This window comes from Aquarana catesbeiana, linkage group LG02, assembly GCF_042186555.1.
Source record: "Aquarana catesbeiana isolate 2022-GZ linkage group LG02, ASM4218655v1, whole genome shotgun sequence".
Lineage (NCBI taxonomy): Eukaryota > Metazoa > Chordata > Amphibia > Anura > Ranidae > Aquarana > Aquarana catesbeiana.
In genome coordinates this window covers 552,998,506-553,012,167 of record NC_133325.1, presented here as the reverse complement: position 1 = coordinate 553,012,167, position 13,662 = coordinate 552,998,506, and the positions used below count along the sequence as shown (strand labels likewise).

At 41.0% G+C, this 13,662-nt stretch overlaps 1 protein-coding gene across 4 annotated transcripts in view; it reads left to right on the top strand.

The window, feature by feature from the left end:
* The window catches only part of CELSR2 (cadherin EGF LAG seven-pass G-type receptor 2), a 136,034-nt gene that overhangs the window by 74,171 nt on the left and 48,201 nt on the right, over positions 1-13,662 (top strand). For all 4 annotated transcript variants that reach the window (XM_073615956.1, XM_073615957.1, XM_073615953.1 and 1 more), the window contains exons 7-10: positions 1,831-1,988; positions 7,044-7,207; positions 9,282-9,407; positions 12,976-13,142. In XM_073615956.1, the coding sequence (XP_073472057.1) occupies positions 1,831-1,988; positions 7,044-7,207; positions 9,282-9,407; positions 12,976-13,142 (615 nt within the window). The remainder of the gene's footprint in view (positions 1-1,830; positions 1,989-7,043; positions 7,208-9,281; positions 9,408-12,975; positions 13,143-13,662) is intronic.

Here is a 13,662-nt window from a genome sequence, read left to right as displayed (position 1 = left end):
GCTATTTGCTGTTTTACTTCTACAACATTGTAAGTGTCTTTTTAATCTATTAATAAACGCAAGTTATCAGGATTACGCTATGTGGATTCCTTTCCTTTTCCTGGGGAACCTCTGAGTGTTATCCATCCTGGTACCTTGGATGTGTATGCTTGATTTGATCTGTGCTGTGACTGACCCCTTTCGTGAGACTTGGTGGAAAATTGCCCTCCAGATCTCCCTCTGGTTAAAGGCCCCGACCGGGTAAAAGGTCGCAAGCTTTTAGAGCTTGCCTTGCGGTAAGCGTGCATTTTATATGGTGTCACCACAGCGGTGCGGTGGAGGCATTTTTTATTCAATTTTCATATCGAATTATCACAATCAAGATTTAGTCATGGGCTTAAGGCTTGTCACATTTATTTAGATGGACATTTTTTCCATATATATGATTATTTATGCAATATATTGTATATCCTTTCATTTGGGGTTTATCACTATTTAGTGTTTGTCATCTACTCTATTAGCTTAGTAACTAACTGGGAGTTTTTTGGCCAGGCTTCCAGGTGGGCCCAAACAGCCTACAGACTTGACAGTAAAATTAATGAATATTTTACAAAGAAGCACACTTGGCTGCATAGCCTATTTTCTGGAAAAAGTGAACCTAGCATTTAAGAAACAATCCCTGTTGCCCTACAGCTGCCAGCCAATTTTAATGCTAAGTTAAACTTAGGAATATTTACCTCCCTTCAATATTCCAGTGTCCCTTGCTGGCACCAGCAGCTTCTGCCTGGCTTCTTTCGGGTGTCGGGCTGCAGCCTTTCTCATTAGCCGGCTTGGGATGGCTTCACTCCTGCACATGCGCTGTGTAGGAATGTAAACTGAGTTGCACTTGTACAGCTCAGTGTACGTTCCAAAGAAGACTGCAAGCAGGCAGGTCGTTTTTTTTCATTACAGAAGGGACTTGAAGAAGCCTGCACTGAAAAATGACAGGTGCAGAATGAAAGTTTTGAATTTGATTTGTGGCTTTGATTTGCTTAAGAGGGTGAACAGTCAATTCTTTTTTCACGCAGAGCCCATTCACTCCTAGTCCTTCTGGTGCTTTGGGGTAGATTTACTAAAACTGGAAAGTGCAAAATCTGGTTCAGCTGCATAGGAAGCAATCCGCTTCCAGGATTTTTGTCAAAACCTAATTGAACAAGCTTAAATTAGAAGCTGATTGACTACCATGCACCACTGCATTCTCCAGGTTTCATAAATCAACCCCATTGCATTAATGCTTATGTTGCACAATTAAGTGCACTGCATTAGGCCCACCCATTCTTTTTTTTTTTTCATTGATCCCCTGCTGTTCCATTCAGGTCTGGGAGCCAAGGAAAATACCTGGTACTTCTGGGTATGGAGGAGCATGTGTATTACTCCATGTGACATGCTGGGCTACTTAGCAATGTCACATGAGGAGTCTATAGCCTAGTGGCCTAAATTGAGCAAAAATAAGGCAAGTATTTATACTGCATTGGAGTGCTAAATTAAAGTGAACCTGTTGCCTTGCCCTTTGTGATCAAAATACCAGTTTACTTATAAAATTAATTGTGTTGATGGGCCAGTGACTGTAAACTTCACATGACCTTAACACAAGCTGAAGAGTCGGGTTTAGACAGAATAAGTTAATCTAAATAAGGTAACAAATGCACATATTTCATTAGTAAACCTGTAGAAATATATTAATATAAAACTGAAATTTTCTATCTTTGCATTAGCCTAGTTCTGACTGGTTTGCTTCAAGGCAAATGCTAAATCAAGGTCTTGTAGAAGGGAATATGTAGTGATATGTTGTTCATGTCTATTTTTATTTAGCCAGTTGTAGCCAAATCTGGGGATTTGCTTGGACCCTCAGAACAGAAGGTGGCTGTGGTAACTGTTGACAACTGCAACACTGAAATGTCCTTGCGTTTTGGAGATGTCTTGGAAAACTACACTTGTGCTGCACAAGGGATGCAATCAGGAACAAAGAAGTGAGTTGCATATGAATGTTAATTAATGCATTTACAATATCAAACTATTTGCAATTACTCCTGGTAATTAAATAGAATGACCCCATGCAAAGAAAGCAAGCGATAGGAGAATGTGATGATATCAGTTCATGTTTTTTGCTACTTAGCATGTTTTCACTCTTTAAAAACTGTGCAAGTACTGTGCAAGTACTGTGCAAGTTCTGTGTCATCTGAACAGAAAATAGGCTGTGTATATTGTCCTGGGTTTTTTTTTTTTTTTTAGGTTGATTTCTGCAGATATGTGTTTTTGTTTTTTTTTTTAATATTACTATAAGTTTGCAAAAACGAACTTACTGTGTAACACATGCTTCTGTTTGAGTAGTTTAGTCATTTTTGGACACCTAGAAAATATGTTTATAAATTGTGATAGCTGTTAGCAGATTCAGATTATTTTAGTTCAGTGGTTCTCAACCTTCCTAGTGCCTTGATAAAATTTCCCAAGTTGTGGGAACCCCTAACAGTAAAATTATATTCGTAGCGTGGGTTGCCAGCACCCAAGGCAAGACAAGTAATTTGCGCCCCTAACCCATGGACATTTAGTGCTCCCTGAGTCCTTTTAATGGCAACTATAATCACAGGTAGTGTAACTCACTGTGCCTCCGGCTTCACTGTGTGTCCGAATTTGTGATGTCTCGTAGCAGTGACACCTATGCCGAAATCAGGAGATAGGGACTCCTCCAGCCCCTCCCACTTCAATTTCCTCACCAGTCAGCTGACCTCTAGTCTCTGCCCCCCCAGCTATGCCATGAACTGAATGGGCACCTGCGAAGAGGCTTAGTGGGCAGCCACGGGCTCCAGGGATAGGCTGGGAGAGCGGTGCGGCTTCAGGAACAGCTCAGCATTCGGTGACCCCTGGCAAATCATCATTTGACCCCTGAGGGGGTCCCGACTCCCAGGTTGAGAACCACTGTTTTAGTTGTATTTATAAGGAGGGAGGTGCATATGTATTTTGATGGCCTTCACAGATGCAGAAAATGAACCAAAATTTGAGTATGCTGCATTTAAAAACTGACAGGTCTGCCATTTAACAATCGTAGTCTTTAATGAGAAATATTACTTGGAATTTAGTATTTACATTATTAAAAGTTTAAAGCTGAACTCCAGCTTTTGGTACACTTTACATACTTTTTGTGGGCCAGCTTGGCCCAAATAAATGATGTCCCTCACTAACATGTGAGGCCGTTGGATGTGCTGTATAAAACTGTGTGTAGCTAAGGCTACATACAGCACAAAGCACTGTGTTCCCGGTGTGAGGCAAGACTTCGTGTCTCGTACCCAGAACACAGTAGAGTCTATCTGATCAGCGCTCTGCCATTCAGAGAAAGGGATGTATTCTAGCAATGAATACAAAGCTTCCTCTAATTGACTGAGTCAGAGAGGCAGGCTGATGATGTCACAACATCTGACTCAGCCAATCAGAGAAAGCTTTGTATTCATTGCTAGAATACATCACTTTCTCTGAATGGCTGAGCGATGATCAGATAGACTTTATTGTGTTCCGGGTATGAGACAGGAAGTCTCCGCTTGAACCTGCAACACAGTGCTGTATGTAACCTCAGCTACATACAGTTTTTACTGCATACAGCGGCCTCACATGTTAGTAAGGGATATGGTTCATTTGGGCCAGCTTGGCCCAAATGAACAATGTAAATGTGTATCAAAAGCTGGAGTTCAGCTTTAAAGTTTGGTATCTGTGCTAGAGAAAATTGAGTACTGTCCGTGATACTTTTTTTATTTGCACTAACATACAATTTTTCAGGACAAGCTTTCGGGGTATGTCCCCTTCTTCAAGGTCCAAGCAGTACTCAAGGTCCAAGAGTACTGCTTGGACCTTGAAGAAGGGGACATACCCCGAAAGCTTGTCCTGAAAAATTGTATGTTAGTGCAAATAAAAAAAGTATCACGGACAGTACTCAATTTTCTCTGTCACAATTGCACTAATACGGCTACAATCAAATCAAGTATCTGTGCTACAATTTTTAAAGCCGGCCATACATGGATTGAAATTCGTCCGGTACAGTAACAAATTTCGAACCATCTATGGGCAGGGTGGTTGTGTACAGAAGTCCATCTACCGTACCATTCCTCACTCGATCACCACCGATCAGTGCATTCTGATGGCAGGGAAGCCCCCCCCCCCGACGTCAGAATACAATGACACATTGGAGAAGATTCCCCCCTCCACATTGAGTGCAACTTTTTCTTTTGCTCAAAAAAAATCTTGTCTATGGGCTGCTTTATTTTCTGACATGGTATATAGGTGACAAATACAATAGTATCCATTGAAAACTGCTGGGTACTGTAGCTGTTTTTTCAGTGAAGATGATTACATGGAACTGCTGAAAGTAGAAACAAAGTGTAAATAGCAGAAGGTGATGAAAGGTGATAAAAGCAACCAGTGCTAGTGAGAAATAAAACAAACAGAAACCAGAAGTATGATAGCACAATTGCTAAAATAAGGTCATAAAAAATAATTTTCTTTAGAAAATTTCTTTAGAAAATCTAAAAATTGTTCAAGAAAAAAATGTATATTGTAAAAAAAAAAACTACTGATACCGTCCACTGCCCTGCTGACACCATCCTATGCCCTACTGACACCATCCACTGTTCTATTGACTGACACAATCCACTGCCCTACTGATGCCAACCCCTGCCCTACTGACACCGTCCACTGCTCTACTGACACCGTCCACTGCCTTACTGACTCCAACCTCTCCCCTACTGACACTGTCCACTGCCCTACTGACATCAACCTCTCCCCTACTGACACAGTCCACTGTTCTACTGACACCAACCTTTCCCCTACTGACATCATCCACTGCCCTACTGACACCAGTCTCTCCCCTACTAACATCATCCACTGCCCTACTGACACCAATCTCTCCCCTACTGACACTGCCCTACTGACACCAACCTCTGCCCTTCTGACACCAACCTCTGCCCTTCTGACACCAACCTCTGCCCTTCTGACACCAACCTCTGCCCTTCTGACACCAACTTCTGCGCTACTGATACCAACCTCTGCCCTACTGATATCATCCACTGCCCAACTGACTTTGTCCACTGCCCTACTGACGCCAACCTCTGCCCTACTGACGACATCCACTGGCCTATTGACATCAACCTCTGCCCTACTGACACCAATCTCTCCCCTATTGACACTGTCCCCTACCCTACTGATATCAAGTACTGCCCTACTGACACTGTCCTACTGACACTGTCCACTGCCCTACTGACACTGTCTACTGCCCTATTGACACCATCCACTGCCCTACTGACACCATCCACTGGCCTACTGACACTGTCCACTGCCCTACTGACACTGTCCACTGCCCTACTGACATCAAATTCTCCCCTACTGGCACCCTCCACTGCTCTACTGACACCGTCCACTGCTCTACTGACACCGTCCTCTGCCCTACTGATAGCAACCTCTCCACTAATGACCCCTTCCACTGCTCTACTTACAATGTCCACTGATCTACTGACACCATCCACTGCTGTGCTGACACTAAGGTCTCCCCTAATGGCCCCTTCTGCTGCTCTTTTGACACCATTCACTGCCCTACTTACACCAACCTCTCCCCTATTGACTCCTTCCACTGCTCTGCTGTCACAATCCACTGCTTTATTGATACCGTCCACTGCCCTACTGACACCAATCTCTGCCCTACTGACACTGTCCACACACAATCCACTGCTCTACTGACACTGTCCACACACCATCCACTGCTCTACTGACACTGTCCACACACCGTCCACTGTCATACTGACACTGTCCACACTATGTTCACTGCTTTACTGACTGACACTGTCAACTTATAAGGTAGGCCAAGTTCATATTTTTACAGTGACATCTGTTTTAGTAGTCTTGGTGTATTTTTTAGGTACAAGAATGCTTTTGTTTTATATAACCATGCTCCTTTAAGCCTCTCCAACTGTTAATGCAATTTGTCCACACCCTCTGTTCCTTGTGGCACATTACGTGGGCCACATTGCTGCTCTCCTTGGGACACCAAAAGATGTCCCAGGTCTTTTACAATCCTATAGTGTATACTACAAAAAAATAAAAAATTGTCTGGAAGAAGAGGTGGTAACCCTAGTTGCCATGCCAAAAGAAAGCAGCAGCGCTTTATGTGGAGATTTAAAGCCTCACCCCTAGGCGTATTGGGAGGGGCACCGCCGGGAAGGAAGAACAGACAAAGACCCGATTCTTGGCTCACTTCTTCTTTCTTGACAGTGCCCCTCCTAATCCGCTACAGAAGTGAAGCTTGAAATCACTATTACCAAAACGTTGAAATGACTAATATTATATATATATATATATATATATATATATATATATATATATATATATATATATATATATACTGTGTGTATATATATATCTATATATACTGTGTGTATATATAGATATATATATATATATAAGTACGTCCTATGGCTTATCTATGTATATATTACACTTCCCTCTCAGGGCAGGGGGCTGGAGTGTGTGGATGGCGGGGGGTACTGAACTGAGTCTTTTTCCCCAGGTGAAAGAATGTTTAGCTTTGCCACTGATTGGACTTATTAAACTACATCTTTTTAATAATATGCAAAGTGGAGCAAAGAATTTGTTTGGTATTCTTGCTTATGTAATATTCTTGGGTTATATACAGGGACACATTTCTGTCTCTAAAGACTGTAGGTAGGGAGCCTGTGGTAGACAAAGCAGTTCTGTGCTACAATTCTAAATATTGTGACATTGTGTAAATAATATTATATGAGATATCTGTATTACTTTTAATTGGGATACATTTGTGGCAAATGTTTATACAGTGGAAAGCCACTTTTCCCTCTCCTGCTTATAGACACAAGCCTACTGTGTCCCATAGTGAATCCGGCCCTCATTTATTTAGGACTAGGGAAGGTCTGTTGGGGTTTAAGCACCTATGAAATCATTTATTAGCATAGTGACCAATAATTGGTGTGCAAAACATGATTTTCTTTAAAAAATGTGCATTTTTATCACAGGTCCCTGGATCTAACAGGCCCCCTTTTACTGGGGGGAATTCCTAATCTACCTGAGGATTTTCCTGTGAGGCACAAGTACTTTGTGGGCTGCATGAAAGACCTTATTATAGATGACAAAGCAGTAGACCTTGGGGAGTACATTGCAAACAACGGAACCCTTCCAGGTATGTAACAAAAGCTGCGTCCATCAACCATCCACACTATGTTCTAAGACAACTGTCCTTACTCTGTCCATGATAGCTGCCTTTTTCCCCCTCCTGTCCATTTCACATCTAATCATCTCTGCCCCAACCTGATCTCTCACCTTAATTATATTTTCTGCATTCAGCCACACAGAATCTCAGATCCCAAGTGTATATAATGTACCTCAACTGTAAGACATTTGCCTTGTCACCACTTTTGTTTTCCAAGGTCGCTGGTGCTCTGCACTCCACTTTCTCCAAAATGTTGTCTTTTCCATCATATATTGTAAAGCAGTGTCCACCCATTGACAGTTCAGTTCCCCAGTTCAGTGATTATTTCCCTCTCTGTATCTTCTCTCTTCATCCTCCAGTTCACGGTCAGGCTCTCTTCTGCATCCTCTACCAGTGGAACATGTTCAGCTGCTGTTCCTCTTTTTCCTCCACCCCTCAGTATCCGTTTTAGAATCAGTTCTCTCTCTGCCCATAATCCACTTCAGCTTAATGCCCCTACCTCCCTTTCCCTAATCATCACTTCTTCTGTGTCCCAACCATGCTCACGCCAAATGTATGTATTCTCCTGTTGATCATTGAGCAGATCATGTTCAGCTTCTATCCCCTGTCTAAAATCAGTTCCCTTTCTGCTATCAGATCACACTGCCTTTTCTCTTTTCCTCAACTCCTTCATTTCCGCCTGTCCTCAATTGGCCCCTAGGTTCTCTTTTCTCTTTGTCACCAGTCTATAATCATCTACCCTCTGTCTTCTCTCACGGTTCCCAGGACTCAGGTAGCTCATGCTCTCCCGCTCTTACTTTTTTACTGATCAGCTACCATCCTGCCTTCTGTGCTTCTGAGTGTTCCATGGTCAGATGTCACTCCACAACTGATTGGCATACTTACTTTTCTACCCACAATCAGTTCAGTGCCATTGTGCCCCTCTTCCTTGCATCATGGTCTGTGGTTAGTCCCCTCTCTGCCTCCTATACCCCTAGCTCTGTGAATCCGCTTCCAGTTTTTTTGCCAAAACTTTGTGTTAATTAACCCACAACAGTAAAATCAGTCTGCATATGCAGTAAAGCATGCTTGTTATACTCACCATGGAACCAAAGGGGTTAATCCTCCTCATTGTGTAAAAAGTCTGTTTGATCCTGTCTTCTCTGATTCTCCTCTTGTTCCACTGACTCCAGAACATGTCTGGCTAATACAGAGCTTTTGGAGTCAGGCTGTACATGCTCAGTTTTGTGTGTATTGCTAGAGAGGGTTTGTTTTTGTTTTTTCGTGGGAGAGTGCATGTGATCAGCACAGGGCCAATCAGCACTGTCCAGACAGAGGGTCACGGGTCCTCCTGATAGGACAGCTCAGTGCAGTATGAAAACTCCTCCTACAGGAACTGATAGAAGCCACAAGACTGCTATATAGTGCTGATGAGAAAATGTATTTAGCAGTTTATATTTATTAAAATAATTGCATTTCCATGTTCTGTGTACTGCAGAGGACCATATATAGTGAATTCAGGCTCCTGGGTTTAGTAACACTTTAATTAAACAAGGTGAAGTTAGAAGCTGATTGGCTACCAAGCACAACTGTACCAGATTTTGCACTCTCCAATTTTAGTGAATCAGCCCCCTTGTGTACATGTATTTTATATACAACTAGTGTAGTTCCCTTAGCATTGCCCCTCTCTCTCCCAGTCTTTACAGAGGATCATATAAGGGTGGCATCAAGAGGCATTTAGGTAATTATTGCTACTTCTATGTAGAAGTATATGTAATGGTGTTGTAACAAATGCATAACTGGATTCAGTGGTGCTCATAGTGATAAAAATTCAGAGTCGGATGGAATCTGGTGAGTTTATATTGCACCAGGGTTTTGATTTCCATCGTGAGTCCACTAAACTAGCCATTACTACTGATTTGCACTTTTGAAATGTGTTCTTTATTTTGGCCACCACAATTTTCTTGAATCAGAAAGTAATACAAGTGGGGAAAATCAGGGAGATTATGATTAGAACCTATATGAAACTAATTATAATGTTGTAACCTTTAATGCCTTTTTACAGGTTGTCCTGCTAAAAGAAATCACTGTGAAGGAGAAAGGTGCCAGCATGGAGGAACATGTGTTAACCGATGGAATGGTTATTCGTGTGAATGCCCATTGGGGTATGGAGGCAAAAACTGTGAAAAAGGTAAGAAATTAATGATATGCACATCATTTTGCACACATTTCATCCCTGCTTTTTATGTATTATTTTTAACCATCTGTTGTAACCCATAGCAAATGGTTATTTTAAAATACATCTATCTTGAGAGAGGGAACCCCCCCATTGGCAATCTCAGAAAAAAATGTTCACCCAAGTAAGCAGAAGACTAAAGAGAAGTCAGCAAATGCAGCCTTCATAATTCCTTGAGGATAGGTTTCTTTTAAGCATAAACACATAGTTTTATGGCAGCTCCCACCTTCCAATTATTGTTTCTGCCAGCCCACACACATCTGTCCATGCTGCTTTAGCAATCTCAGTTCTGTCAGTGCATCTGCGTCTCACATGATCACACACACACATCGATCAGAAATGTAATGTTAATATGGAAAATATGCAAATGGCAGAATTTATTTAAAACTATGCCATTAAAATATATTATACTTATGCCATCAACATATATTCTACCTAATTGAAGAACCCTTAATAAGAAAAACAGAAAATTAAAACAGTAACATTTATGAAGTGACCACCCAAAATAATAGAGACTTGGCTATCTGAGCATATTTACATGCAAGTAGCTGTAGATTTTTATTATTACCGAAAGTATTAATTAAGTCAAATACTTTGGATTAAATTATGCTATCGAAGTGTTATGCATAACTGAATAGAAATGAAGAAAGGCAATTGATCTTTTTTCTTTTAAAAGTATAGATGAAAGTTTGTCCAGTATGCAGTAAAAGTAATTTTATTACTGCATATGAATAATTGAATAATTGTAGTATGATTATGTCACACCACCTGCAAGCCATATGTAAAGTACTGAGATGCATATAAAATAGTGTCCATTATAAGATCTTGTACTTTCAACATTGACCTTAATACTGAAATGTATACATTGTGACTGATTCTTTACTAATTGTAATGCAATTCAGTATGCCAAAAATGCACAGATGGTTTTAAATATGGTGATCATGCTATAAAATCAACTTTTAGACTTGTTTTCTGTCCATGTAAGATGCCAAAGAGTGTAACAAATAAGATGCAAGATGCTAGTTTTAAGGCATACAACAAGTTAAATTATTTTATTTTTTTAAATATTATGAATGCCAGTATGCTTTAAGACCTTTTTACATAGTAAATCAGAGGGGGTGCACTCAGTTTGTACATACAGTATCTGACAAAAGTGAGTACTCACATTTTTGTACTCACTTTTGTCGCCAGCGGTTTAGACATTAATGGCTGTGTGTTGAGTTATTTTGAGGGGACAGCAAATTTACACTGTCATACAAGCTGTACAATCACTACTTTACATTGTAGTAAAGTGTCATTTCTTCAGTGTTGTCACATGAAAAGATATAATAAAATATTTACAAAAATGTGAGGGGTGTACTCACTTTTATAAGATACTGTACAGTACTATGCAAGAAGTTTAGAGAAGTGTGAAAAAACGCTGTAAATTAAGAATGCTTTCAGAAACGGAAGTGTTAAAGGAGAAGTATGACCAAAACTACCTGTATTTTGGCCCTACTTCTCCTATGGGTCACCGGAGTGCACTTCATGCTGCACTCCGGTGACCCATGCTCGTCTGACAGTGGGCTAAAGCTTGCTGTTGGCTAACATCTCTCAGCTCATCCAGGCTCTGGAAAGATCCCAATTTTACAGTCGAGATCCACCCAGATGCCTGGACTGCCAGCTGGCTCGGCCTTTGTGTGCCGCTGTGACCTTGAGCCAGCCACTCCCATCTCCTCTACAGCCCAGAGCTCCAGTGAGCGCTGGAGGGGCAGAGCAGAGATCTGGCGACCCTCAGTCACTGGCTATCTGCAAACTGAATAACAGGAACTGAGTGATCAGCAGTCTTTAAATGCTCACTTCTTGGTCTAGAGTCGGTGGGGGAGAACTGCATTTGGGATTGGTGCTGCAGCCATCTAGTGAGTATGATTGTTTATTTTTTTAATTAAAACTGCTCTTTTATTAGTTTCTGTTTTAGTAAATGAACAGAAGGGAAATACAAATCAAATCAATATTTGGTGTGACCACCATTTGCCTTCAAAACAGCATCAATTCTTCTAGGTACACTTGCACACAGTTTTTGAAAGAACTCGGCAGGTAGGTTGTTCGAAACGTCTTGGAGAATTAACCACGGATCTTCTGTGGATGTAGGCTGCCTCAAATCCTTAGTCTCTTCATGTAATCCCAGACAGACTCAATGATGTTGAGATCAGGGCTCTCTATGGGCCAAACCATTAATTTCAGGACTGCTTGTTCTTTGTTACACTCAAAATAGTTCTTAGTGACATTGGCTGTATGTTTGGGGTAATTTTCCTGCTGCAGAATAAATTTGCTGCCAATTACATGCCTTCCCGATGGTATGGCATGATGGACAAGTATCTGCCTGTATTTCTCAGCATTGAGGACACCATTGATCCTGACCAAATCTCCAACTCAATTTGCAGAAATGCAGCCCCAAACTTGCAAGGAACCTCCACCATGCTTTACTGTTGCTTGCATACACTTATTTTTGTACTGTTCTCCATCTCTTTGGTGAACAAACTGCCTCCTGCTACATCCAAATATTTAAAATTTTGACTCATCAGTCCAGAGCGCCTACTGCTATTTTTGTGCACCCCAGTTTTTATGTTTTTGTGCTTAGATGAGTCGCTTAGCCTTGTTTCCACATCCTATGCACCAAATTTTGTGGAGAGGAAGAAATGCTGCTTCACACTTCCTCTAAAAGATCACATTTTTTATTTTATTTATTTTTTTAGCGGAGATGGAGACACCACCTAAGCTGGCCATAAACATTAAATTCCCCAATTCCCTGACTATTGTATTTCTGACAGCCAGCTTCAACGGCTAATGGGCTGAAGGCACTGTTTGGCTGACAACTTTCCACCTGATGTTTTTCATATTCACTCAGTTAGTCAAGCTGGATGATATTCTGTAGTAATTTGGATTTTAGTTTCCATTCTTTGTAAACAGGTTAGAAAATGAGTGGTCAGTGTCACTGTTTCCCCTGTAGTGGTTTCTAAAAAAAAAAAAATGGGTCAGAAAAAGTTCCTATCCGAAAATGCGATCGTCTGTGGCAATTCCAACGCGCAAAATTCCGACGCATGCTCGGAAACAATACGATGCATGCTTGGAAGCATTGAACTTCATTTTCTCAACTCGTCGTAGTGTTGTACGTCACCGCGTTCTTGACGGTCATAATTTCAACAAACTTTTGCACGACCGTGTGTATGCAAGGCAAGCTTGAGCGGAATCCCTTTGGAAAAGCCGTCATATCTTTTTCCGACGAGAAAACCGATCGAGTGTACGCGGCATTATTTGGTTGAAGATTGTGCATTATAAAATTCCTCCTGTGTTAGCCCATATAATGAAACCATAGGGCAATTTTTTGAATTTTACATAAATCTGTGTAAAATGAAGATATCACAAAGTATGTTAATATTTTGCTGATGATGTATTTTTCTACTTACTATGTTTTAAGTTTTTGTATGTTTTCAGCAAAGCTGCCTGCCTTTGTTTTTTCTCTGACCTTGTTTTTATCTCCTAGATATGCAGTCCACCTTTCGTTTTCTGGGAGATGGCGAAATATTGTGGAGAAGCCTGTCACTACCTCTAAATGTGCCCTGGCATTTGAGCCTCATGATTCGTACACAGCAGTCCGATGCCATTTTACTGCAAGCAGAAGGTGAACAGAATTGTTCTGTCACACTGCAGGTATTTAGAACACATTTATGCTTTTCTTATATACAAAATGTTTATTGGGGCACTTATTTATGATAACTGAAGGTGATTAGGCAATTGGTTTCTTGCATATTTTATCTGTACATGTTTAGGTCTATAGTCTGTGCCCCTAATCCCTTCAAAAAGGTTGTGCCAACAGAGAAGAAGACGGTAGCACCTTCCTTTACTATACTGAGGACTATATCTCTGAATAACAGCCCAGAGTGGTCAGGGTTTTCTTAATTATTGGGGGTTATTTACTAAAGGCAAATCCACTTTGCACTACAAGTGCAAAGTGTACTTGAAATTGCACTGAAAGGGCACTTGGAAGTGCAGTTGCTGTAGATCCGAGGGGGGCATGCAAGGGAAATAAAAAACAGCATTTTAGCTTGTACATGATTGGATGATAAAATCAGCAGATTTTCCCCTCATTTGAGATCTACCCCTCAGATTTACAGTGACTGCACTTCCAAGTGCACTTTCAGTGCAATTTCAAGTGCATTTTGCACTTGTA